General features: G+C 40.6%; 1 protein-coding gene across 1 annotated transcript in view; it reads left to right on the plus strand.

Annotated features, from left to right (window-relative positions):
• Nucleotides 1–8,650: 8,650 nt before the first annotated feature.
• The window catches only part of CSGALNACT2 (chondroitin sulfate N-acetylgalactosaminyltransferase 2), a 33,523-nt gene continuing 14,207 nt past the window's right edge, over nt 8,651–27,966 (plus strand). Inside the window, exons 1-2 of the mRNA XM_051800920.1 lie at nt 8,651–8,711; nt 24,900–26,142. Of these exons, the coding sequence (XP_051656880.1) occupies nt 25,485–26,142 (658 nt within the window). The 5' untranslated portion in view covers nt 8,651–8,711; nt 24,900–25,484. The remainder of the gene's footprint in view (nt 8,712–24,899; nt 26,143–27,966) is intronic.

Consider the following 27,966-nt stretch of genomic DNA (forward strand, 5'->3'; position numbering starts at 1 on the left):
AAACAACTCCAGTTCCTCTTTCAGATTTTGTGATGTAAGCTATGGCCTGATGCAAGTCACTAAAACAGTAGGAACACTGATCCTGCTTGTTTGCCAAATTGCTACCAATAACAAGAACAGTATCTCTTTATTGGAGAGTATCTCACAAAAAAAGGAAGAGATTTGGAATAACTTCATTTCAGTCTTACATCTGTTGTGAAAGAAAATGTCAAAAGGGTGGAATCTCAAGCAAGAGGTGGCTGATTTGACACAGGAGGAGGATGTGAGTGAGGGCTGATCTCATTCCTTGAGAAAGCTGGTAAAGGGTTAATCTTCAGATGATTGAAAAGCTTGGAAGAGCATTGTAAAGACTGAGACGTGGGAAAAGCCTATGGAAAGATCCAGGACATAAACACCAGATTTATAGTATGGGTTTTTTTTAATGCATATGTAGCTTCAAGAACCAGCCAGCAAGAAGCAAGTAGAGTTCACTGTTCTCCAAGGTAGTTTTTGTCTGGTCAAGACTGTTACTGATTGATTTGACAGAAGACAAGAATTATTCTTTCTGGTACAGGGTATGAATAATTGAGGGAGATTTTAGCCTTGAGTCAGGAATTGTTCAAACACTCACTTAACTGGTTTTGCTGTGTAGAGAGAGGCTTTCTGAACAGTGGCCTGGTCCAACATAGGAAATAGAAAGGCATTAAGTTTATACTCATTATAAGGATTTTTATTTTAAAACATGGCTGTTGAAGGTCTCACCCAGTGTTGCTCTTCCAGGATCATTTCTCAAAATGAACTGTGACAATTTCTTAAATACTGAAGAGAAACAGGGGATGTGGGTTTCTGTAAAAATACTACTGAGAATATTTTAATTTATACCAAAACCCATTTATCATCATCTTTATATGCACAAAGATAAAGTAAGCAATCAAATTAGACTGCAACAAGTTGTCATCAGAGGCAACTTTTTAACCAAACAGAAATACTGTTTATTGAATCATTTCTCTTTGCTTAATTGAGTCTCCATTATGGTTTATCCATGTTACAAAATGTGAAATGAATGTTTTGAAATGCTAGACCTTAAACTAGAGATTGCTTTTAATTGTTACCATTTCAAGTGATAATCACATATTTATTAGGCAATAAATAACAACACTATTCACAGTGCTAAACCTTGAAATGCAGTGATATGAATAGCACATATTATCTTTATTCTATAAAAGGCATTGAACCTACAGTAAAGACCTTGTCATATAAGGTTTGAGTGTAGCTCAGGGGGGAGGAGATACAGTACTGTAGCTTGCATATTGACCCCATAATTCACACTACAACAGAAAGCTTACAAAAATATCACATCCCCCTCAGCAATTAAGCAGCACCTCCTTATGTGTCACAGTCAACAAGAGCCCCTAGTTAATCTGGATACTGGAGTTCAGTTAAAAGCTGAAATTAGAGCTTTTAAGCTTTTAGCCTACTTGCTAATTCCACGCAGTCCCTTGGTGGCTCCCTGTCCCCAGCTTTAGGTTTGCTGTGCCCCCACCTCCCTCCACAGCAAGAATGTTGCTGCTGGCCTGGGTGTCTGGGAGAGAAAGTTGTGCCAGTTCTGCTGGCAGTTACCCATCTCAGGCAAGGGGTGCTCAGGGACCCCCTCCTTCCTTCCTTTTGGCCCTCATCTTTCCAGTACCCCAGCCCAACGGGTTTTCCCCATGGAAATGGCCTGGGTGCATAAGCACAAGTGAGCATCATCCTAATCATCAGTTCTGCCTCACACTTTCTTATTAGTAGAAAGATTCAGGATGTGCTGCTTGTGTATAGTCCAGGTCTTATCAAACCTTACAGATAGCCTGCACCTGCTAACAGCTCTCAAGCAGCAGCCTTGACTGAGAGATCAAAATTGCAAACATTCACACCACACAAACATACACAAAATTATCAGCAATATTTTAGCATTCACAGGTTAATTTATTTTTTTTTCACCTGCTACATAGGGCCAAATTTTATAATTCACATTTTTCTGCATTCGTAATGATCACCTTAATGTTTTGAGTGTACGTCAGTAACTTAAATACAGCTTGCATGCAGTTTCTAAGATGCTTGAGTTGCAGAAAAAGTAAATTTTAAAAACTTTTTATCTCCATGCTTATCCTGTCATGATTTATTTTTTTTTAAATAGTACAAATCCTTGCTTGTCTAGCCCAGTGTCAGAACTGGTAACTAACATTCATTAAATTTAAATTAAAAAGAGGATAAAACTGGAATAGGAATGTAATTTATAACCATTTGAGTCCATCTAGTAAATAATTCTGAACCTGACGCTCCTTAATTTAAATGGGGTACAGGCTGCCAGATCAGGTCTTTCTCATTCTAGTTCTAAAAATAGGAACAGGAAATGAGAAGCAGGAACACATTTTCCTTGCTCTTGAGAAGGAGTGGCAACAAATTCAAGTGATTTTTCGAAGCATCTTGCTATTCAGCTCTCCTGTGATTGCATTCCTAATGTAAAATCTTGCTTTGAATTAATTTGATTTGGAGTTCCATTTTACCAACAGCTGTGAGCCATTGCAAGATTCTGATTAGCAAAACTGTTTCCTAACAAAAATAAAGACAAAACGATTGTTACAAGTCAACAGTAAAAGGGGAGCTTTGTGAGACTGCTAGGAAGGTAGTGCAGTGACATTTGATCCTGACTTTGCAAATCAGTTCATCTTTCCCAGCTGCTTTTATAACGATAATAGTGAAATCTCAACAGCATGCTTTAACACATTTCCAAAATCAGCCACTGCTTTTATGCACCACGGGAACAGATGCCAATTTCCAGGAAAATCTAAACAGAGTATTTTCAACTGCTCAGTTGAGGTATGGTGGTTTTTTTCTGGTTGTCTGTTGATATTCTATGGTATCCAGGAGGGTTCTCTTTTGATGAGGGAACAGTGTAGATCCTACCCTCCTTTTGCCTTGCCTTACATTGTTTCAGCCCTGTGAGAATTTTTTCAGTCATTGGTAGTAAAGTGGTACTAATACAATCAAAGTAGTTATGTGATTTTATTATTTATTTCCATGTCATTTTATTGAAGGCATAGTTTACAAATATTAAAATTGTGGAACTTAAAAACATTTTAATGATGTATACACAACACTGAATGGTACCAGAAACAAAAGAATCAAATAACTTACTTTATGAACTGACTGGAGTTTGGACTCAAAGGGAGGGAGATGTTTTTTGGGCAATGACAGATATGCCTGTAGCTAACACTAGGAAGAAAACCCCAAACCCTAAACTGGAGTGGAGTAGATAGATATTGCAAACAATAGACCAGCACGTTACAAACAATGAACAAGAGAAGTTTCTTGGTCTCTGATCCTGTCTATTGTACAAAGAAATGATCACTGGCTTTGTAGTAACTTTTTGCTAAGCTCTCAGCATGGAGGATCATCTCTGTACTTTACCTCTCTACAGTTTTGTCTTTATTCTGTGTGGAAGGTGGTGGTGGTTTTATTGACTACTGGACAGGCTTAGTGGGTACAACTGATTGTGCAGTAACAAATATTAAATACTGATATACTGAGTATTTTCTATAAAAAATTAAGCATCTCAGATCAAGAAAGCCCAAATATTTTTCTCTATAAAGATACTGTATTTAATCTAGATATTTATCTGAATAATTTGAGCTCTGGTGCATGAAACTTTCCAGCACAAGGAAGAACCCAACCAGATAACCAACCAAAAGACCTTGATAATTTATATTGTTATCTCATCAGATAAAGAATGTTCATGAAGGATTGTGTGGCTTAAATCTCACATATATAGAATGATCTAACTTATTTCTCTTATTGCATCCTAGATAGTTGAGCCTACACTTTAAAAAGTAATTTAATAAGATTGATTTTAAATATATTACTTTATAGTTTTCATAGGTTATGTTCTGCAATACTGAAGAGCAAAAAATAAAAAAGAACGTCTTTTTTTTTTAGTATGTTTTGCATAACATTGGGTCTTCTAGTCAAAACCCTCCTATTAGTTTTCCATTCTAGGTACAGACTACAGTTACTTGGACTTTGCTTCAGAGCTGCTTTGTAGTCAATATATTTGTGACAAAATTTTCTTCTCTTTTTGGAAAAATGCCTACAGCACTTGGTGCCATTAGACAGAAGCTATATAGTAAAGGCATTTGGAATAGTCAGAAATAAACTGGTATAGAATTGCAGCACTACATACATGGATTACTTTCCATATACGTTGTTACTGGTTATTCTGATGTGATACCCTGGTGCAGTTGCAAGAGAGCAGTGGAACCCTGGGCATACGACCCATTGTGCCTGCCAGGAAAAATAAGGCTGTGTGGCCAGGAAAAATGATCAGCTGCCACTGCAGAATATTGCCTGCTGCTCTCAGCTGGAGCAGGCAGCAGAGCCCAGGCATTTAATGCAGCTCCCTGCAATTCCCCTTCTGTGTTCCTGTTCCCTGTGGCACAAACCAGAGCGACATCCCTACTTCTTGTGCGGTAATGTTTCCACAGTCCATTTGCTACCACCACAGAGCTCAGCAAACACTTGTTGCTAACAGCAACTTATATATTGATTTCAAAAAGAAAAAGTTATTTTAAGAGATTCTATTCTGCTGTATCCTTCCACACACTTTCCCAGATGCTAATACCACTGCTAAACTATCACTATTCAAAGAAAAAAAACAAGTGGACTACAATAAGCACTGTTGTTATCAGAACAAAGCTTTTTCAGATAGTAGATAAAATTAAATCTTATTTACATTCACTTACAGCTGCGATTGTATTGTTTATTTTTTTCTGATAAGGAATGTCTTCTACTTACATGAATTAGTAGTAAAATTACTGAGTCTGCTTTAATGTACGAAAGGACTCTATATGATTTTAAAGTTGGTTGATACTGTTTTCTAATGGGAATTTCTGAAAGGAAGTAATTTAGCAACTGTGATCCCAAAACAGCAGGAAAAAAGCAATCCATAGCAGTTCATTTCCCAAACATTATATAAATTATATGCTTCTGAATCCAAAATGTAGCACATTATAATACCAAAGAATTACTATTTATTTGATACCAAACCACTACATGACTAAATGCAATCCTTCAACATTCAAAGATACAGAGACCAAAAGTCTAAGCATTGCCAAAATCAACATGTCAATGCAAAAGAAGGGGCACAGTAACAATAAATACAGGAAGGTTTTTGCACGGTATGTTGGTACAAACTAAGTTTACATACACACTGTCTCTCCTAAACCTATCGCAAGTCAAAGAGATTATTTCAGTCTCTAAAGCAGTGAAGTAAAATATCCTGACCTTCCAAGCACTTTTAGTACTCATTGTAGATGCCCCATGATGCTGATAAGACAGTGTCCTTTCTGCTTTGGGAGGTACAAAATGAGCCCTGGGCTGGCCTTTCAGTGACCCAGTTGGTGCTCACACTGCAGCATCATCAGCAAAGTCTGAGGTCAAGCTTAGTGTTCCCCAAGGCAGACAGAAGTTAATTTTATAGCACACAGCCTCTCCTAAAACCCCTCATTTCATAGCCCATAGCAACAAGATGTATTTGGACAGGACCAGTGACAAAGGGTTAGAGAGTATAACTTAGAAAGAAGCTCAAACTGAGGATTTTAAGGGATATAAATCAAGATAATTAAAATACTGTAGGGTGGTTTATTTCAGGCTTTTAAAAATTCTTCATGCTTTTGGTTGCATTGTTCAATATCTGCTATAAATAATTTGCAACAATTAAAACGAGGAAAAAGAAGGCAGCTTCACATGGGGTCATGCTGGAATTGTGCCATCAGTAAAGCTGAGCTGTGGTATTTGACAAAAAGCTCTGTGTCAAGGCAAACGAATGACTATTGTTTGGCAATTAAAGCTCTGAATTTTCAGGCAAAATAACAGACCATCTTTCTTATTCTACATACATGTTTTACTTTGGCTCAAGAGGATAAAAGAACAAAAATATCCTCTGTTGAAGGATTCTTTTGCTTTTTCTCCTTTGGTCTCATTTACATTACTCTTTCACTTTGGTATCATGTTCTCAGATCAGCTCCTCTCTCTTTTTTCCTTTTGTTTCTTCCCCTCCAGCCCACACATATGCTTAAAAAAATAAGAACCATGGGAAAAAAACTCCAACCAAACAAAAAACCGAAAACCACTAGAGGCTGGAGCTAATGCTTTGCTGGAAAACTCTTCTTTTTTTTGAATAAGCTATTGCCAGCCACTTCCTTTCCCCTAACTGTACCAATTTAAGAACAGTGTTTACCAAAGTTTAGTGAAACATTTTTAAAGTCTGTCTTTGAGTAATCATCCTATCATAATATTTTAGGAAAATTCAAGGCTGTGTCACCTATATATATATGTACACACACTATTGCTTTCAGATGCTAGGAGGTGTGCAAACTACCCCTCTAAGGAAAATCCCAAGGCTGAAATGAACTGTCTTAAAATATAGACATTTCCTAAATGTTTTCTTGCCTGCTTTATTCACAAACAAACTGGGATTTCTTCTGTAGGCCTCTTAAGAGTTACACCAAATAGGAACTATAACATCTGTCAGCATAACTATAGGTCTGAGTTACAAATCTTAGAACATCTCATTCTGATGTCAGGAAGCTATATGCAACATCACTGCAAACCCATCATTTTTCCTGTTGTGGTAGACCTCTTACATAGAGATGACTATGAATACCCATGTTGTTATTATTAGAGCTTAAGAAACCTATTTTTATCTTCTCTTAATCTGAAAAAAAAAAATCTTTCTGGCAGTGAAGGAACTCTGGTAAACAGAGTAAACTTGCACTTGAAGTATTCTGTGTACAATCTCCTGTAGAGATCTCCCCATGTAGTGGCAACTAGCTCATGTACAGAAAAGTGGTACCTGGGAAGCCTGAAGGACAATAATCAGAATCTGGTCGCTCTCTGTAGACCAACCAGTGGGTGATACAGGGTTGTCAGAGTTTATTTTGGACCTACATTGTAGTGTTAGTTAATGAAATCAGTAATTTCAGCTATTTCTATTCTGTTATCTTCTTTTACTTCCAAATAATATCACTGCAGTCTCCAGTGTCAGGAAAATAACATGGGTATCTACCAAACTCCTACACATTTACCATGATGCAGAAGACAAGCAGGTGCTGAGGGATATTCAACAGTCCTCTGTAACATGCAACAGAAAGTTCACTTGAGGTCAGGTTTAAAATAGTACTATATTTACATACTGTTGAAAAAAAAAAATGGACCCACATTTACCTAGTTTTGGGAGTGTATATGTGAAAATCTTAAACCTTCTGATAACTCTCTTCTCTCTGAGCCTTTTCAAGTATATTTTTGATGGATACCTAAATGATGATCCAGCATCATGACAAGTTTCGGTGGATAGAAAAGCACTTGGATGGGTGGCTGGTCACACCAGCCAAGTGTTCTTTCTCTGCTCATTTAAGGTACTCCCTGGAAAGAGCTTTGTTGTCTGAGGGCTTGAAATCTAGACTGAACAGAACTGGTCCTTGGATGCCCAGCCCCCTCCCAGGCTCTGTGGTGTAGCTATTTATGAACAAATGGGTTTCCGCCTGCCTGGAGACAAAGGGCTGCTCTGTGCTAAATGGGGTGCAGACCTCGACAGAGCAATAACATGACAGAGGATGCAGCCTCTGCTGCTGAAGCCATTGAGGGCTATATTCTGGAAAGCTCTTCGTGCCTACCCTTCAGGAAGGTGGGCAGTCACAAGCAATCCAGCAGACTGATGTCAAGTGGAGGGTGCAGGTCTTTACAGAATAAGCCTTTACTGACTTTATATGACTCTGTTTTTGATGAGTGGGACCAGAAGCATTCAATTTCACATAGTTGTGAAAGAACATTACTAGCTCACTGGTTTCCTGAGCTTTCACCCTTTTAAACTGTTATAGGCCACCATTCACATAAAGGGCTGAAAGGTGCACGATTTTTTAAGCCTGGCTTCCTTTCAGGTCAGGCCCTGCAGAAAAAGTAATAATTAAAAAATTAATGCCATGAAATGTTCTTCTGGAAATACAGAACTGTAAATAAATATTTGGGTAAGTAGAAAAATTATTGGTAAACTCCGCTTGCTGTTGGAAACCCTGACTTTCGAGCACAAAGGCTACATGGCAGTTCCATGTTTTTTGTTAACATCTCAGAAACCGGCATCGCTGCGGTGCCGCTGGACCTCTGCGAGCCACGGAGCTCCTCCGTACTCGGGCGGTGCCCAGAACAGCCGCGAACCCGCGGGCACTCGAACCCCCGGCGGGCGCACAGCCGTGCACGGCGGGCGGCGATCGGGCCGCTCCCGGCGCTCCTGCCGAGCCCGCGGCCGCTCCCGGGGCGCTCCCCGCGGGCCCGGCGGTCCGTGTGGCGGGGGCGCTGAGCGACCGGCCCGGCGGGGCTGCCCCGGAGCCGCGGGGGGGGCATCGATTACGCTCCCGATCCTCGCCTTCGGGTGAGGCACGGACGGAGGGCACGGATTTCTCGCCCTCTCCGCTGCGCCCCGGGCGGCAGAGAGAGAGATCCCGAGCCCCTCCCCGCCGGCGCTCGGCAGCAGCCAAGCCGGGCCGGGCCCCGCTCCCCCCGGGCAGTGCAGGGGACACGGTCCCGCCCCGGGGGCGGTCGGGGGCGGCCGGTCCGTCCCCTTTAAGCGGCGCGGCGGAGGGTCCCGCCCGCTCATTTCCGAGCGTGCAGGAAGTGCGGCCGCGGCGCCGCCGGCCCGCGCGGTGAGTACGGCGGCACCGCGCCCCTCCGCCCTCCCCGGCCCCTCACCTGCCCGCCGGGCCCGGCCGCGCCCCCGCCGCCGGGGGAAGGTGCCGCGCAGCGCCCCAGAGCCCCGCCGGCCCCGGGCGGGGGTATCGCGGCGGGCCCGGCCCCGTGTCCCGGCCCGGAGCGGGGCCGCGGGCGGCCCGGGCTGAGCGCCGCGGGCGGCGGTGGGTCCGCGCAGCCGGGGCCGCCGCTGGGATGGGGGCTGTCCCGACCGCCCCGGCGGCGGGGGCTGGGCACGCCGGGCCGCTCGGTTTTTACCGCAGAGCTGTCTCAACAATAAAACGAGTCTCTCTCTCTCCTGACGGCTGCGTTTCCATTGTGTTAACTGGCCGTGGGCGTGCTGGGCGCCGCGTTCGTGGGGCGCAGGCACTGGGATGCGGCGGGGCGGCCCCCGGACAGCGCAGGGCCGGGGCGGGCACCGTGTCATCGCCGGGCTGGGGATGCGGGGCTGCCTTTGAACTTGCTCGGACTGCGGGAAACCTCCGTTCCTTCCGCCAGCCTTCCCCCCAAAAATAGAGGAAATGATGATGAGAGGGCACTTAATTATTTTCAGTAGAATATTGAGTATTGTTTAACTGTGGTTTACATCCCTTTTTTTTTTTTTTTTTTTTTTTTTTTTGGTGAGGCACGTTCTTGCTCAGTAAGTTCTGCGCTCATATACGGTGAAAGTTGGGACGTTTTGGTATTGAACGTAAAAATAAATTGTGTTATTGTTAGCAGTCAGTTGATTCAGAAATGCTAAAGCAGAAACGGGGGATTGCTCTTTGCAAGACCATTGTTAAAGCTGAGTATACAGAAATTTAAACGTGATAGTACATGTTTTCAGGGAAGTAAAATCAAGATCTGCTTAATTAATGTTTACTTTATTCTGTGGCTTTGTTTGCATGTGGTTTTTTCTCTTCTAGTCCCTCTGTCAAGGTGGAAATTGAGACACTGATCTCTTATGCTAAACGTGATGGATAAGGACTAACTTTATTCTATTGCTCTCATGGGTAACTCAGAAGAACTGCAAAAAAGAGGGGTTGTTTTAACACTGAGCCAGTATCCCTCAAATTAAGGTCCTACAGTAAAAATTCTTTTTTTCCCTTTTGTTTTTTTTTCCTTGGAGATTGTAATGGTAGGCCTCATAAGACAGTTTCTTCTTTTCCAGCATGTACTAGCTGCAAGTTCCTATCTTGCTTTACTGTGTTTGAAGGAAATTTCTGGCTTCCCTTTATTTATTAGCTAGATAGTGGGTCCCCAAACACTGTCAAAGACAGCAGCTTGGAAATATTCCCAGTAGCTGTCAGTGGAGGTAGATATGTTTTGCGGGGGGGATTTTAGCTATGAGTTTCAATTATACCCTGAGGCTTTTACAGGAGACTATTTGCCAGTAAGTCCTTATCACAAGTATCAGAGACCACACTGAGTGTTGCTACAGCACCACTGGACATGGACATGGAAGGAAGAATGATGATTTTTGAAGTACATGACTGTATGGCCCAAACAGAATTCTTCAGCTTGTCTGTTTCTGGAGAAAGCACATAAAACCTTCAGTGTGATTAAGATTAGTTGATCTTGAATAGTTCTTTCCTTTCTTGATCCCATGACTCTGTTTCAGTGTCTTTCTCAGGCTTAAAGGGGGAGGGAAGGAAGGAGAGAAAAAAGAAACCCCCAAACCTGTCAGTACAGCTGTTACATCATGGTAGAAGTTGCAGGAAATTACTCTTAAATTTAAATTCTTTGCTTTTATGTTCCAAGCCCAGGATAGGGGTCTCCCCAAGTGAGTGAGAAACATCATCTGAGGGCATTTTTAGATGATAAGTAGCTGTGATCTGTTGCCAAAAAAACCCCACAAGCATATGTGGCACAAGAATTTCAACCCCAGTCTGCTACTTTCAGGCTTGCCAGAAGTGTTCTGTGGACCTCTTTATAAAAAGGATCACCAGAACAATCTGAACTTTTACAAAACTTGGAGGAGGGAGGGTCTGAGAAATATGAGGCCAGGTTTTTTCACTGCAGAAAACAAATTGCACAATATTTTTCTTGACTCTGAAACACTTCTGTCATTATGAAGCAAGCTTCATGAGTTGCAGTATTTTCTCTTTAAATAATGCGGAAGCAGGATCACAGAGGTGGGAATGAAACTCATGCTTTGGATCAGTGCTGGAATTGATAATGTTCTTGGCTTTCTGTTAGCTCATCTAACCTCTAGAGGACTATTCCTCTAGAATAAAAGTATGGGAAACAGGCCATGATAATCTTGCTCCTGGAAAAATAAAATGGCATATAGGCAGGTATTTCAAAAGCACAAGACTTCCTTTAAAAAAAATTAAAAAATAATTTAAAAAGATTTCTCAAAGGGCACAATGGAAAGAAAATGTTTCAGGAGCATATTTATTTACTTTTTTTAGGAAAAAAATTCAAACCCCGCCACAAAAAAACCCCAAACAAACAAACAAAAACCAACCAACAAATGAAAAATCCCCCAAACCTGTGCTTTATCTACTCATCTCATTATGTTCTTGCTAGCTTAGTGCTGGAAAGGGAATAATGAAACCATAATTCACAAGATGTTCATAATGCCTTTTGAAGGGAATGGCAATATAGTTTTATTTCTGAGTTAGAACCACAGCTTGTAAGAATTTGCAGAAGGGCACTTACTGTCTGCCAGAACAGTTTTATTCTGAATGATGATTAGAAAAGCCCAGCACATCCATTAATATTATGGTTTATTAAAAAAATCTGAAAGTGTGCAGTGGATTAATGCTCTTAATTTCTTTTTTATGAAGCTCTTTTGAAAAAAAAATAGTTTTTGAGGGCAGGAAAAATTCTGCAAGTTGCAACCCTCCAGTCATGAGTGTCTTTTGGTGCAAAAGGAAGAGAGCAGGATACTGTCTGAGGCCCTTTTTAGGTGCAGTTACCTTGTGCTTTTATCTAAGCCTTTTAAAAAATTTTCATTGTAAGGCTGCAGTTATCTTGTGTATACCTAAAAATGTAGACAGGCAGGTTGTTCAGCTTAATAGTTTCAGTTATCTTATACTTATTGGTGTGTGTAATCTAAACTGGTGATTCTGTTGGTTACTGCTAGCTGAGAAACTTCTTGAAAAAGAGTAACAAGGTAATCATTGCAAGCCATATGTAGTCACTAAAGATCAGAGATTCAAGGGAAAAGGAAATACTTGTTGAGAGGCTTGCACTTTTTCTATTCTGGCACCGGGCTGTCTATGCTGCAGCTTTTTTTTTTTATGGTAAGACTGGCAGGAGGCACTCGCTCCACAATTATTTCTGAATGGAGTGTGGTGCAATAATATCTTGGAACGATCTCTGCTTTACCTTGTCTGTTTTTAAAGGCTCTTTCCATTCACAAACCAAGTGCTCTAAAACTGTTATTAGCAAGTTGCTGAAACTGGAAAGCCATTTCAGGCTGTGAATGCTGGAAAGAGCATCAGCAGTGCTGGTGTTTCAAAGTGAAGTTCAGAGCATCCAAATATGACGAGGTGAGGAAGTCTTGCATGTACTTTTTTAATCTAACCATTTCCTGACAATCATCTCCAACTGTAATAAGAAGTAACTATAGTGATTGGCTTGTTTACTACTTTGTGATGCCTGTAGTACAGGTGCCTTCCAGCACAGTGCCCTCGAGTCTAATTGATTCCTTTAGCCCTTACTGTGGCCCTGGGGTTCTTGGTCTGGACCCCGTCTGCCTCTCCAGCCTGCAGTGGAGCACGAGCATGTCTCCTGAGTAGGTGTACTTGAGGACAGGGTTGTTGGCAGCTCTGCTGGTGGGTGACAGAAGGGGCAGGTCTGCCTGTGTTTTTCTTTCACTGGTGGAGTGGGTGAGTGATAAAGGGCAGGTCTGTCTGGCCTTTCTTCTTACCCATTCTTCTTCCCCTGTACTAAATGGTGGTGTTTCACTGGTGAAGCAGCTCCTGGAAGAGGATCCTTGTCCATTAGTGGGTTTTCTGGTGGGGATGTCACTTAGGGCAGCAGTCTGGAAAGCCTGGATCAGCATCTGACAGCCAGCATATGTGTCCCACTGTCAAAAGTGAGGCTTCCCATCAGCTTCTCTACCATGGCCAGAAATGACCCAAAATGTCAGTAGAGGAGTGGGAGTTTGAGTGCAAGTACACACCAGGCAACTAAAGGAGTGTGCAGAATTGAAGTGGCACAGCTGTCTCAGCAGTGTCGAGTTGGCTGGGCTGATGCTGAGAGAGGGTTGGGTGGGCAGACACTTTTGGCACTTATTCTCCCAAAAACTAAGGAAATTAATTTTACTCTTCTCTGGCATACTGTAGGGAATTTCTGTTCAAGGAAACCAATATGTGAGTTCTAGAACAGAGGTAAAATTCTTTCACGGCTAAAAACAATTCTGTGGAGACGGGTCCTACCCACTTACTTTTAATGGCCGTCACCAGCAACAGTTCTCTCATTTTGCTGAACTCAAGACTGGTTCTCACGTGTTCAAAGTTAAAATAATACAATGCAGAACACCTAGGAGTTAAAGATATCTTAGAAATACAAAACTTGCATTTGTTGTATTTCCAAGTTAAATTGCTAAACAGCTTAGGTTTTTTTTTTTTATCTTGTGTAGATACCTACTTCTTATATTTAACTTTGACAAATGAACATGAACCATAAAAGGAGGTTAGTATGTCTGCACTGTTCATTTTCCTTTTTTTTTGAGACAATAGATCAGTGCTTTCATGAAACACCAAACTTGTAGGACACCTGAGTTCTCTGAAAAGTTGTATATGAGTCTGGACTATTTTTGTATTAACTGGTCCTATTTAATCACGTAAGAAAAAGGGCTCTAATAGTTTTTCAGATGCCAGTTGCAAGAGACATGGAAGGACAGCTTCTGGCTTTCAGGTGTGTAGTAGCAGAAAGCCGTGACAGTTTAAAGCTGTGCTGCTGTACAGAGGTGCTGCAGCTAATTCTGTTTGTAGATGTTGTGGGTATGTCCTGTGACATTTACCATGTGATAGTTAATTGTAGCAAGGCAGCTTAGCAGGCAGATTTTGTGCTACTCCAATGTAAATGCCTGGTGTTTTTATCTGTGTATCTTCTCTGTAGGAATAATATTTAGATGGTTCTTCTGGGTTGAGTTTGTGTTGCTGCTGCAAGGGCAGGTGTTGAGCAACAATGCACAGGAAACAATTGAAGCTCGTTGGGAGCACTGTTGAATTAAAGCAGAGGAAATGATGTAAATGAGCTTGTGTTTTTGAAACAGTGTGAAAATATAAAATGCAAGCACAATTCTGAGTCTCTGGAATTGTATAGAGGGCTAAGTCATAAGTTTCTATGCAATAAAATCTGTCCTGTGAGAGTGTTTTTGGTGACAGCTTTCAGATGACTTCTGCTGTCTCTTAAAGGTTTCCCCAAGCAGTGGTGTCAAAAATGATGACACTTGTCAGCACTGTTGATACTACTCCCAGCCACAGGGGCAGCAGATGATTTACACATCTTCCTGATGCTCTGGTAGAGTGAAAATTAAGACTGCTGAGTGATAGCAGTTTAGTCCATCTTTCATGTGATCTGGGATCTTCTGATAGAGATAGAGGTCTTCTGCAGAAGAGACATACAGTTTGTGAAGTAGGAGGGTGAGGTGTGGGTTGCAGTTGGTGCTGGCTGGACAGAGGCTGGTGTGACTGGTGTGCCTGTCTCTTCCTGGCATGGTCTGGAAGCAGTGCTCCAGTAAGATGTCTCTGCAGGGCAGATTTTACCCCCGGTGTTTTGGCAAAGGACATCCAGAATACTGTATTAGATTCTGCTATTAAGTGCTCCTAAGCATGTTTCTTTAAGTTGGATTCTCCCCCCGTCAATATCAGACATAATCCAGTAACTTTGAATTTTTTGCATTTAAATCTTCAGAATTCCTCCTTAGTTGACTAAGGTCCTAAGCCTCTATCAGATGGAGAGGTGACAGTGTGATGGGGATTTAAGTTGACTGTCTGAAGGGACAAGAGAGGAGGGTGAAAAAAACTTTAAACCAGTGTTCAAATAGTGTAATGGAAGTTGTTGCCAGTAGGACCGTAAGATAAATGTGGCACTTGTGACAAGTGTCTGTGATAACAACCTGTATGTCCTTGCTGTGAAGCAAAACAATTTAAAAAAATTAAAGGGAAAAAAAAAGTTGTGGATACGAGCATGACAAAAAAACAGCACAAGGAATCTGCAAAAACTTAGCAGAGGTTTGCAGAAACTCCTGACTTCTCTCCCCTCCAAACCATGTTGATCTCTTCCTTCAAGAAAAGAGGAGGAAAGATGTTTCAAGTGGTCCAAAGACTGACTTCAGGGACTTGAAAAACAAAACAAGAGAGGGGAAGCAAGATAGTGCAAAGTGTTGAGTGTTTGGTGTTTCTATTTTTTCATACTTGTGACTTTTTTAATGCAAGGCAAATATCAAGAGAGATAGTTTGACAAACTGCTGGCTTCTCTGTTTTAGATGAAGCTTGGTATTGCTAGCCCTTCAGGAGTAAGGTAATGCTTAGTTATAATGTCAAATTGAAAAATTACAGATGACATAAGTGCTTTTAGCTGTGCTTCTGGAACGCACCAGATGTTTCTCAATCATTTGGCATCCAGCTTTCATGTCTGGTGAAATATTCGTGGCTGATTTGTTGTGCTGAAAGCAGAACCTGAATTAGTATGCTGATTTTTAGCCATTCTGAAAACATTTGTAGGTCGTGTTCCTCCTTCCAGCTGAGATCATGGACTGAGGAACAGTGAAGGGAGCACAGCTTTGTAGACCACATGTGAACTTGAGCTAGCTGATTCAATTTATTTAAGAAAAACTTGACAGTGATTGATTTTTTTCAAGGCATCATTTTTTCAGGATTTCTGTATCAAGTAGTATTTTAAACTGGGTTTAGTTATTTTAGAACTAATAGGCCAAACTACCAGTTGGACAGAATGCACAGAAATGTCTTCCAGTGGTCACTTCAGGAGTCTTACTGCTCTTCAAACTTGCCACAAAGAGATTTTTTTGCAAATATTCCCTGGTCCAAGGTACCCTCCCCCCAAAATATTTGGCAATAAATCATAATTTCAATGAGAATGTTGCTGTGGTACTCAGTTGTCCAGTGAAACTTTTTTTTAATTCAATTTAAATCAGATGTTAATAGATCTTTGAAAGTCTTTTAAAGAAAGTTGGAGGCACTTGAGAATTTATGTTCTTTGTATTTTCACTTCAACTGCTACAGCTGCATCATAGTCTGGATTGTTACATCCTTGAAAATATTATCACTCTTACCATTGGAAAATTACCAAAAAAATGAAAAAAAAAAATTAACTCCTTCACAGGATTAAGTCTCAAACAGTTTTTTTCAAATATTGGGTAATTAGTTAATTAGCTGGGCAGATGTTAGAAAGAACACACTGGCCAAGGATTCTCTCTTCTTTTCATAGGGTAAAAAGAAATCTCTATGTGATAACCACCTGCTAGGTACCTTTGAGGGCCTCAAAGGGAATCTGTTTTGCTCTACAGCATTTTCAGGTTTGCTTTACAGTATAAGGAAACTGGATCCTTACCTCCCACATCAGGGGAAAATCTTCCACTGGTTCCATGTATGAACTTGAATAACAATTATCCTTTAAAAACAGCACACGAGTTTTTACTTAGATTGGCATTTATATTTTCACTATGCTTAGGGTACAGTAACTATGTTATCTCAGTCTCCATACATAGAGAACTCGATGATAGATGTGAGAAAACAGAAGACAGCTTAATTCTGAGAACATACTTAGATGTGGAACTTAGGTGAAGCAGTTGCAAGAAAACCACATTATTTTCACCTCTTTGGCTTTGCCTGTTAACCAAACCATAGTGGACAATTGCAGTCATTCTTAGTGTTTGTTTTTAATGAACAGAATATGGCATCAGTGAAAAAGTAGGTATTCTGTGCCCAAGCTGGGATCACCAGTTACCTTTTACTGTTCTATTTCATTTGCTGGAGCGTGTTCATCTCATATGGGGGAAATATTTAGCAGGAGCCTTTTAAGTTTTTAGACACTTTGGATGTCTAAAGAATATTTCACCTTTTCTTGTTCCCTTTGATTCAAGGTGATGCTTTCTAAGTGTAACTGTTTTTTCTGTCCTTCTAAAGCAGGCTGTTTTCCTGTGCAAAAAAGCCCTACTACAGCATTGTCTTTTGGAAGACTGCTGGCTATCTTAAGTTTAATTTCTACCTCTTGCTGCAGCTGTTGCTCTATCATACTGAAAGGACAAGAGCAACATTTTGCAGCATGTGCTCTGATGGAGACTATTGTGCATCCTTGAAGATAAGCAACAGTTGGTGTAAGAACTGGGATTTCGTCTTGCTTAAGCTGTCCTCCACAGCAGACCTTTTGCCCTGGGTTGGGTGGGCAGTGTTACAAGTGCTGTTTGGAGGTTCTGCCACCCCTCAGTGAGCAGACCTGAGTGCAGACCTGGGTGCAGTTGCTCAGGTGTTGTGCCCTGGACTGGGAACCACCTCACTCCCACGTTAGTTGCCCATATAATTTATGCAGTCCCTCATGGAGACTGTGTTGTTAATAAGGGCTTAACAAAGCATGTGGGAAAAGTAGGCTGGGTTCTTGCCTAATGCTCATGTGAAAAACAGCATTACTTACAAGATGTTAGGAATACTAGGAGAAAGAGTTTCCCTGATAATCATACTGAAGTAGCTACTTGTACTTCTGTTCCCAGTTCTAGGTTGAACTTTAGCAACCAACAGAGTAGGCACAATAAGCGTAGTCGTGTAATACTGCTGTTCCTTCAATTCCCTTTCAATAAGAGGAAGAAGACATGCTTCTCCAAATGTAGAGTTTGTGGTTTTCTTGCCAAATTTAAAAAGAGGAATAGCACCTTCAGCAGTGCAGAAACCCACAAACTAAATAACTGTAGGAAAACGTGTGTAAAATAGAAAAATTATTTATTGTGTGGAAGCTGAAGGTAAGGAGCCTTTCATGATAAGCTATTCAATAGAATTTTAAAACAAGCAAGCAAGCAAACAGAACTGCTTCAACTGGTCCTACCTAGGACATTTTAGGTAGCTTTTCTTGCCAAGAAGATGTCTCTCTTCATGCAAACAGTAAAGTGACTGTGAGTTGACTTTTATTTCCTGGCCTTATCTGAAATGGGATAATACTGACCAGTGTAGTTCAGGTGTAGCCGTTTGGGTTTCAAGTTCCAATTTTAATTCAGCAGTTTCCAGACGAATGGACTTGCTCTGGTTTCGCTGAAGCCAAAGCAGGGCTCCTATTCATAAGCTCATTGCTTACTTTGGATTAGGTATAAAGTAAATAACGTGAATAATGCTGTTCTTTCAATTGTCCACTTAACTATGTAATGGATTTAGTTTTGTTTAGGAACAAGAAATGCCAAGACAAGTGATAACTTGCTTACTTTTCTCACTTATAGGAGATAAAACTGCTTCAGCAAAAGGTCGGGTTTTTTCCTTGTTATTTCACAGTAGATTATTAAAGAATTGTGTTTAAACCGTTTCAGTAGAGTTGATGTTTCCTTCATTTGAGGATGACAGCATGCCTGCTTTTTTTCAGGGATTGTCATGGCAAAAATACCATCACTTCTAGGTTGTTGGATACCACCTTCTGTTTGCTTTCTCTGAGAACAGAAACAATAAACCCCATATTACTTCCTATTCTGTAAGCTTGGCATGCTGATGTATTGTTTGGTCACGCACATGGGGTGGGGAAGGACTGTGGTGCAGGAGCGGGATGGATTCTTCACACAGCCCTGATGGTCTGTGTTGCTATTGTAAAACCGCATTCCAGGGAACCTGAAACTGAGGCAGGAATTGCAAGAGAGGGTTTGGGAAGGCTGTAAAGAGCGAGACCTCCTTGAGTGTTTTTCATAGGCCAAGCCTAGACAGACTTGATTTTTAGGATGATTGAACACCACTGTTAGAATTAAACCCTACTCTTTTCTATGTTTCTGTGTTTTCAAGGTTGCTGTAAAGTGTGTTGCTTCAGTTGCATCACCTGAAAAGCTGTAATTAATTAACAGAATCTGGTCCTTGGAAAAGGCAGGATTTATTATTGATTAAATCTCTTCCTAGTATAGAGAATTAGTTGATTTATTGTATGAAGCAAGGGAGATACGAAATGCTGTATATCTTCCCCAGTATACTGGAGTCTCTAATGTCACAGTGGAAATTTGTGGAGGTTTGGTCTTAATTTTATTTTGGAGCACAACATTTCTGCTGACAAACCCACAGTGTTGCTTTTTGTAAAATAAACCATTTGCATGAGGAATATTATTTTTTGAGTAACAAATCCTGTGATTGTTGCACTCATCACTGAAGTAACTTTTTCCTGTGGTTCCCATGCCTAAACTACTTGTTCCTGCTGTACTATGAGTACTTCTATGGTCCTTGTGCCAAAGGCATAAGTTTTATTCCTTCCCATTTAGGAATTAAACAGATGTCTGAAGTTGCCTATTGCTGATATACTTGAGCACTTTATAATTCATCACGAGCTGTTCATAATGTGTACAGTTCACCACTGTGTGGTGGGGTTTTTTCCCCGCGTCCTTAATTAAAAATGAAGTGAGATGATCAGTGTGCAGTCATCGTTGTCCCCCTGCCCCCCCTGTGGGACTCTGGCTTTGGCAGTGTTCACCAGTGGGAGTTTCTAACAAAGAAAGCAGAGGGAGACACAAAAGCCCCAAAGTGAGTGAATAGGAGCAGTGCTAACCTGCTAGCTCAGCACTCCCCTGCTGTTGGCTGCTGAGCAGCCAGGTGGGGCTGGGTGCAGTGACAAACACAGCTGCCTCTCTGATGCTGCTTGGAGTCTGCTGTGTGACAGACAGACATGTGCACAGTGCATTTTTCGTTTTCATCAACCAAGTGGAGCTGATAAGATTACAGGAACTAAGGATCACAGGTTTTGGGGTTGAGTTAGATGTGATGGAGAGCTGATTGTGACTCCTAGTCTCCCCAGACAGCTGTCTCATTGTTTTGGGTCTTATTTAACTCTTGGGCTTCTGGTTTAGAGCTGCAGTGGCTGGAAGAATAACTTTCTGCAGAAGTTGCTCTGACCTGTTGCAGAGTGCTGATGTGCTCTTGCAGGTCTGGTCCTATACAGTATTGACTGTGTGAGCATGCCAAGGTACTATGCCATAGAATGGGAATGCTGGGAAGATACAAAGGAGGACATGAGGACATTGATGAAAATCATAAGAGGTAGCTGGAAGAAAAGTTCACTTTAGTGTCAAACAGGTGTCGTGAGTAGCAAAGTTCAAGTTCAGTGCTCACCAACTAAACTGGTATGTTGTGATAAATTGGAATATCGTGTTGTGTTGTAAACTTTAAAAAGCTTGAAAATTAGCTGCTGCATGTGCCTGATATTGTGGGCAGTGGTTGCAATGTGTATAAGCACAAAATTCAGATTCTTCAGAATTTAATATTAAACTGGTAAGGTCTAAAATATTTTGTGATTATTTTCATTTTTCTACTGCTTTTGTTGAATGTAGGTTATCTTTCCATAAATGGATTGTGGCTTTCAACTTTTCTCCTGTCCAGCAGTGCATGTGTGTGTACATGTGTGCTTGTGAGGCAGAGCTGTGGCTGAAAGTAAATCAGATGGCAGAACTGTGATAAAAAGATGTTTTTTACAGTCAGTCCAGTGAGGGCGAGATTCTAGAGTAAAGAGTAGTTCTCTATAGAAGGTGAGAACTTTGGCCCTTAATTCTGCTTGTGGATATGTTTTCCTCTTTACTTTTCTTCCCACAGCTGAAAAATAAGACTTTGATACTTGTTTGACTAGAACTGTATAATAAAATCCTGAAAAATGTCTTTGTCTCTTCTCAGGCTATATCTCAGCAGACTGTCTAAGCAGGGATGATGTGTTTTGTGTATTTAAGGTATGGTTTGAGGTTTCTCACTCTAGGGTTTATGCAAAGATTGTCTGCGAGAGCAGACGCCCCACTTGCTTTGTGTTGGTTTTAGCAAGTGAGAAAATAACTGTGTGCTGTGTTTCTCCAACATTCATAAGCTATTCTGTTTTCACTGACACTGTTCTTCAGAATAAGAAGGGAATATTCAAGGGATGAGATTAGACCTTATGTTTTCATTGTATAACTTGCCAAGAAGAGAAGAATGTGTGTGTGGAGGAGGCTTAAGACAGTGAATATCTGTGGCATCTGGGTGAAATTATGAACAATAAAATAACTATCAGCTGGAATTTCATAAGCAGCTAAACAATGACCATCTAGGGCATGCTGAGTGAAAAGGACATGTCTGAAGTAAAGCATGCTCACACAAGGAATGTCCATACAGTCTGGCATGAAGCCAAGTGCATACTGAATTAGGTCACTGCTTTAAGTGTGAATGTTTCCCCTCTTTAGAAAGATGTACTCATCCTTTGCAACAAGGAACCAAAACAGAATGCTAATACAATAAAAAAAAATTTAAAAGCATTTTCACTTAGCATGCTGGTCTATTCCCTTGTGCTTAGAGAATCAATGAGCTCTTTTGTAAGGAACAGAAACATTTCCATAGTTGAATATACATAAGGCCCTGGAAATCCAGAAAGAATTAACAACCAGTTGCCTCTGGAAAGCTTGCAGATCTTTATAAGCATTGTATAAGCCTGAGATGCCTCATTCTTCGGAGATCATAGAGGCTACTACAAATATACTTGTTCTGAAGAATTGAAATAAAGTGAAATATCATCATGTGCATTTTAAAATTTTTGAACTTAATCTTTCAACACTTAAATTCCGGGGACTTCTGCATGATTACTTACTTCCAGGTAATCTTATTGCTCTTTTTTGTAAACTTCAGAATGTACCATGTAACACAGTTAATTTCCCTATTGGGATTCTTGGGATCCCATGTGCTTTTGCTCATTCTGGGGTTTCACAGCCCATTTATTCTTGGGATCCTGTGTGATTTTGCTCATTCTGGGGTTTCACAGCCTGTTTTTTCTTGTAATCCTATTCTACAGCCTGGGAGTAGTTACTGGAATTCCTAAAATAGTGCTGTGCCAGACCTAATTCATGTCAAATTTGGGTTGTAAATATGCAAAAATAGGGCTTTTTCTGAAAAGAAAGTCTATCAAAATAGGGTTCTCATAAACCCTCCTTTTCTGATAAGGGGAATATTCTTGCTGGCTTCACTCAGTACTTGGAGTATGCAAGATGAAATCTGTGTCTGACTCCTTTATGATGACTCTTCTCAGCAGAAGTAATACTGAAGGGAAAAAAAAAGTTGTCCAAATTGGCTCAGTCCCCACAGCTTTAGCAAGCTAGCTTACCCACTCAGATTTCCATGTGCAATTTGAAATTTTAATATTCAACATAAGTGGTTGCACGAACATTCCTTGCCTTTAAAGGCTGCTGGGAAGCTGTAGCAGGAAAAACGCCTGTTCTTTAGGGTGTTGCATGAAAATGGTCAAACATAAATAAGCAATGCCTATCTCTGTGTAAAAAGGCTGTCTGGTTAATAAGATTGTCACTAGCCCTCTAGATAAAGGGTTTCTGCTAATGAAGGAATAATTAGAGCCTAGAAGGAAAAGGACCAGTGAGCTGTTTACAGCCCACCATGTGTAGTTCTTAATGCTTCAGAAAGGGCTTATTGTATCTCTTCCCCAAGCACCCCTCTACCAAACGGCCCTGTAATGTAAACAGGTGAAGTGCCAGTGGGAAGGCTCAGAAATGTGCAGATATTCCTAAGCTTTTGTTCCTGCGTTGGTGATGCGGAGCCAGCGGTGAGTCCCTGTGGAGGCGTTTTGACTTCCTTAATCCATGCTTACCATGATAATGTGTGTTCGGCCACAGTTAATAAAGTTATGAAGAACAGAGTTATGCCCCTTCTTATTGCCTGAGGGAATCTTAATCTCCTGGTACATTGTATTCTCTTGACACCACGGCAGGAGATCTGTTGTCACTTGCTTCTAAGACATGAATGAGACCTAAAGAAATCTAGTGACTCATCGAAGTTGAACATAGGGCAATTTATTGGTAGAGCAAGAACTGAATACAAAGGCCAGGGAGACTAATGTCCCAACTGCAGGGGTATCTGTTTATCGGTTAACAACAGTTAAAATAGCTGGAATGAGATTTATTGATGTTTCATGTGAGTCAGGTGGTTTGATCACTTTTCCATATGCCTTTACTGATTGAAGATGTGCCAGCTTCTGCATGGAGTGGGTTTAGTACAGTCTAGCATTTATCGAGGTTTAAAGAAAGTTATGATTCTTTATGCTATTAATTGTGGCTTCACCTCTTGCAGTCTAACAGAACAAGAATTCAGTAAGAAATGTAAAAAACCATCATGTAGTCATCTTTCTACTAAAGAAATCTTGGGGTGATATTGTGTGATTTCTGTGAACTGGCTTTATCCTGTAGATTGTTGTTTCTTCTGTCTCCCTTGATCCACCACATCTGGATGGTGGTCAGTAGTCTGAGGATACATCTGGTGTTGATCACTCTTTATGGGTACTTAATTTGCATTTTTATAATGTTGTGTTTGTGCAATAAGGAGTGACTAACTTCAGCCTTATTTTTACTTGGAATGATGTTATCTAGTATTCAGTTGATAAAACTGTTATTTATTTTCTATCGAAGTTTCTAGTGTTTTTTCTGTGAGTTCAAAAAGCATCAGTTTCAGGTAACTACTACCTTTAAGCTGCTGTATTAAGAATTCCTATGTAATCTATCTAAATTATTCATTAAAAGAGACTTTAGCACTGGAGATACTAAAAAATGCTTTAAGCAGTCCTGTAGACTTGAGCTGAACAACTCCAAGGTTCAGTTCCAAACTTAGTGTGCCTGACATGCCTGCAAACTTAGGGTCAGCTATCACAGACATTGCTGTTGGTGGTATGAATAAATCACTTAATCTTTCAGGGCTTGTAATTGAAGCTTTCTTGCAAATGAGGATACTGAATATCATGATACCATTGATCAGGGTACCCGATTCTCACTAAAGCAGTATCCTGATGCTGGAAGCCAAAGGGAGAGGAGAAGAGTCACAAAGACATAACTGGGGAGCCACACTGCAAGGTGTTTGTTGTAAACACATGGAGTGCATCGTGGCATCCTGACTGTCTTGCAAGGTCAGAGGAAGACAGGCTTTGTGGCTGCTGGCAGTGCTAGATAAGTCTGTCCAACCCATATATAAGGAGTATTGGAGTGGGTAATTTTTTCCTAGTCTCATAAGTGTACTGAAACTAAACAGGAAGTCTCAGAACTTCCCCCAAACAGTAACTGCATAACACAGCTGAAATGGATGTATAGCCCAAGATATATTTTAATGAGTTTCACTTATTTTATACAAGCAGATTTTAACTGAAAGTATTTTATTAATGTTAGAAAGTAAACTAACATGCATTGAGCCTACTTCTTGGCTTTTTATGCTGTCATTGAAGAGGCCCATTAAATGTTCAGCTGACTGTCATTGCTGAGTAGGATTTTTGATATCCCCCTCTTGCATAACTCTGGTCTCTTTCTCTGGTCTTTTTCTCCAGGCTGGTTTGGTCAGTGGTGTAAGAGTGCAAGTAGTTAATACCTCTTCACACCAGTCTAGCTATATCAAAAGATGGAAATGTTAATGAATGGATAACATGAGGCTCCCTTTCATCAATCAGGAGTAGGGGTTTGAATTTTAATTTCTGTTGAATTTGACTTAATCTGAAATGCTGTGTCTGTAAGCTTTGATATTTAAATCTACAATTCATGAGTGAATAGTTAAACCCTGAAAGATATTTACTTTAAGTAAAAGCAAAAGAAATTGCAAGCTTCTGCTGCTTCAAAAATAGTTCTTGGAGGTTTGTGTTTTTTTTGAGTTTAGAGGAGTAGGAAGGACATGGAGTGGGTTTGTTGGTGTTTTTTTCCCTCCCACAGAGTAAAACAAAACAAAAAAAACCCTAAGAAAGAATGGGGACAAAACATAATGAAACTGGAATAACCTTTACTGCTTTACCTAGCTATGTGACAAATGCATTTCATTATACTGTCCATATTATTATTTTCCAGACACTATGTCAAAGGGAGTCACTTAAGGGTAATGTAAAGGAAAAAGTAATGTTTTCTTTCTCATTTTCTCACCCCTTCCACCAGCAGTCCTTTGCATCCATCCATGTGTTCCAACTTTGTTCATGTGTTTTCCAAATGACTGCCTGCTATGTAGTTCTAATATGCACCTTTCTTTTAATTCTAGGTTCTGTCTTCATTTTGCTGATTCAAACCACATATTCCAAGGAGGGGAAGTGGAATAAAGTACTCAAGTGCCAGAGGAGAAGCAAGACTAGCCAATGAAAATCACTGTTGCTAAACTGCAGACTGCTCTCACACATAGTGGGGGAAAAAAATTGCTGTCTGTTCAAAGCCTATAAAATTATTTTTGCAGACTTTCCTCAAAGAACTTGAAATAGGCTAAACTCCTTCAAATAGGACTGAATTAGGAAATGGAAATATGACTCCTGGCTGGTGTCTTCCATCTTCCTCCCTTTTTGCAGGTTTTTTTTGTTTGGGGTAGGAAATCCTGAGCAAACTGTATGGCGTCAACCAGGCTTACAGTTGATGGTTATGGATGACATAGGAACTTCAGATTTACATCTCTGCAATGACACCTGATTAAGGCAAAGGTTGAAAACTGCTCTTCAGCTATGTTACCAGAACTTGTAGTAGCTATTACAGTTGTACTTTCCTTCTCTTTCTAAGATTTGGTGTCTGGGGTGATGTTCCCTGGAAAGCATGAGCAAATAAGTCATCTTTTAGGATTGGAAACAGAAATAATATAAGAATGCCCAGAAGAGGCTTAGTAATTCAAGCCAGGACTCGTTGGCTCTTAGTGGGCATTGCTTTACTGTTCAGTTTAGTCTTGCTCATGTATTTGCTCGAGTGTGCTCCGCAAACGGATGGTAATGGATCTTTACCTGGGGTTGTAGGTGAAAACATGGGTAAAGAATATTACCAAGCTCTCTTGCAGGAACAAGAAGAGCATTATCAAAACCGAGCTACCAGTCTGAAACGTCAGATCGCCCAGTTAAAGCAAGAGCTTCAGGAAATGAGTGATAAATTGAAGTCCCTGCAGGAAAAAAAGAGCCCAAAGGTCAACGGTATGAACTACCAGGGCACCAAAGAACAAACATCCAATGATCTCCTAGAGTTTCTTCATTCCCAGATTGACAAAGCTGAGGTGAGCATGGGGGCCAAACTGCCTAGTGAATACGGCGTCATTCCTTTTGAAAGCTTTACATCCATGAAAGTGTTCCAGTTGGAAATGGGGCTCACTCGGCATCCAGAAGAGAAACCCGTTAGAAAGGATAAACGAGATGAATTGGTGGAAGTTATCGAGGCTGGCCTAGAAGTTATCAATAATCCAGATGAAGAAGATGGACAAGATGAAGACGATGGAGTAGGAGAGAGGCAGCTGTATGGTGAAAATGACTTTATAGAAGGTATGTTTATTACATACTTTCCAGCCTGTTAACAGAATGTCACAACAGGCATCTAATGGTGTTTGTACTTCTGGATTTTTTACCTACTTTAATAGAGTCTTGAACAGTAATTACACAGTAAGAACCATTATTTCTAATGATGGGAATATTATTGCTTCGTTGTATTGTGTTTTGAGTAGGGAGTAAGAAATGCATTTCAGGAGAAGGGCTCACCTCAAGAATTGTACAGGGGAAGCTGTATCTGTTTAAAATGATGAGGTATTAATAGATTGTAGCTAAAGTCAGTGTGACACAACTGCTTATGGTATTAAATAAACTGAGAGTTCCAGTGAAACTGGTGTCAGCGGGAGGGAGAAATTGCTTCTTGTTTCAGAGTATTTAAGCAATCTACTATGAAGCTACAGGGTTTTTCTTCACTCATCTCTATGCCACTTTTAGTTAATATTCAGGCTTTTGACTCTCTTAAGAGGGTTGGCGTACTCATTGGAGAGAGAGCATTGAAAGGCTAATGTGTTCTGGTCATGTCAGCTGAAGAACTTGCTGTCCTGAATAGACCTTTCATGGTATACCAGTTTTGGGCTCCATTAAGTTTTGCAGTCTTGAAGTGTTTTCTTGCTCTCTCTTCAATTTTGTCTCAGTGCTTCTAAGTTTGATAACAGAACACATATTATGAAAGCATATGTGAAAGCAAAGCTGCCATAAAATAACCAAAGGTGGACCATGTTAAAAGACCATTACTGTAAAAGGGACTCTGGATCTCAGCAGTGCTGATGTCTGTGCTGTTTAGCAAACGTTGGACAAAGGTACTGTTGGTCTTGAAATAATTGGTTCTTTCAGTCTTGGATGATGTAATTGGTCTGTAGTGCAAAAAATCCCTGCTTTTAACAGCTACTGTGTTTAAAGTTTTCTGCAAGTACTGTTGTTCATTCCAGAAGGTGGGGCAAGGTGTGCAGTCCTCTCAGCTGGGTGTGTGTAACACAGCCAGCACAATGTCAGGCTCTTAGTACAGTTCTCATTTAAACCCATTTTTTTTTGTCTGGAGCTAGTAATTCTTGCAGTCTTTAAATTGCTTTATTTCTGCATTAAGTACTCAGCTGCTTTTTTAGATAATGCTTATATTCTAGTGGATTTTTATTTTACCATGACTGAAATGGCTGTTGATTTTCTAGTGTACTGCCTTTATTGACAGACCTTCAAGAAAACAAGTAGCTTTAGGACCTTAGAACTATATACCTCTGCCTCTGTTCTCACCAGTATATTAATAATTGTTTCTGGAAATCAAACTAATTTTCTTTTGCTGTAAAGACAGTCACTTCAAACACAGAGTTACAGGAACTATAGGGAAAGAAAAGTATTCTATGCTGTATGTGGGTGTGTTAGCAACTAACCATAGTGATACCTATATCTATTGGTATCTTTTTTCAGACAGAAGTTGTGGCTTGCGTGGGCATTCTGTGGTTTTTTAATGTGCAAATACTACTGGCTAACTTAGCCAGCAAAAACAAGGCTGCTTCTGAATATTAACACCTTTCCCCCCACCCTCCTTGTTGTTCCAAAACCTGTGGGTGAGAAATGGAACCAGTCAGTAGTGGTACCTGCAGGTCCCTTGCCCTGCCACCCTTTGGGTGGGCTCTGGCACTCCACCTCCATTGTCAGTTTGTTCATCCCTGTTTCAGGGAAGTCCATTGGAAAGCTGATGCCTTTCTATTTAGAAAATATTGCTCACTTAAGCTGTCATAAATGGGTAGGTTTAAGTTTCATAATAAGCTTGGTGTACCTACTGAAGTCAGAACAGGTCCTGTAGCTGTCCTAAGAGCACATCTA

Source organism: Manacus candei, unplaced genomic scaffold (assembly GCF_025592945.1).
Source record: "Manacus candei isolate 608988 ecotype Guabito, Panama unplaced genomic scaffold, ASM2559294v1 h1tg000050l, whole genome shotgun sequence".
Taxonomy (NCBI): Eukaryota; Metazoa; Chordata; class Aves; order Passeriformes; family Pipridae; genus Manacus; species Manacus candei.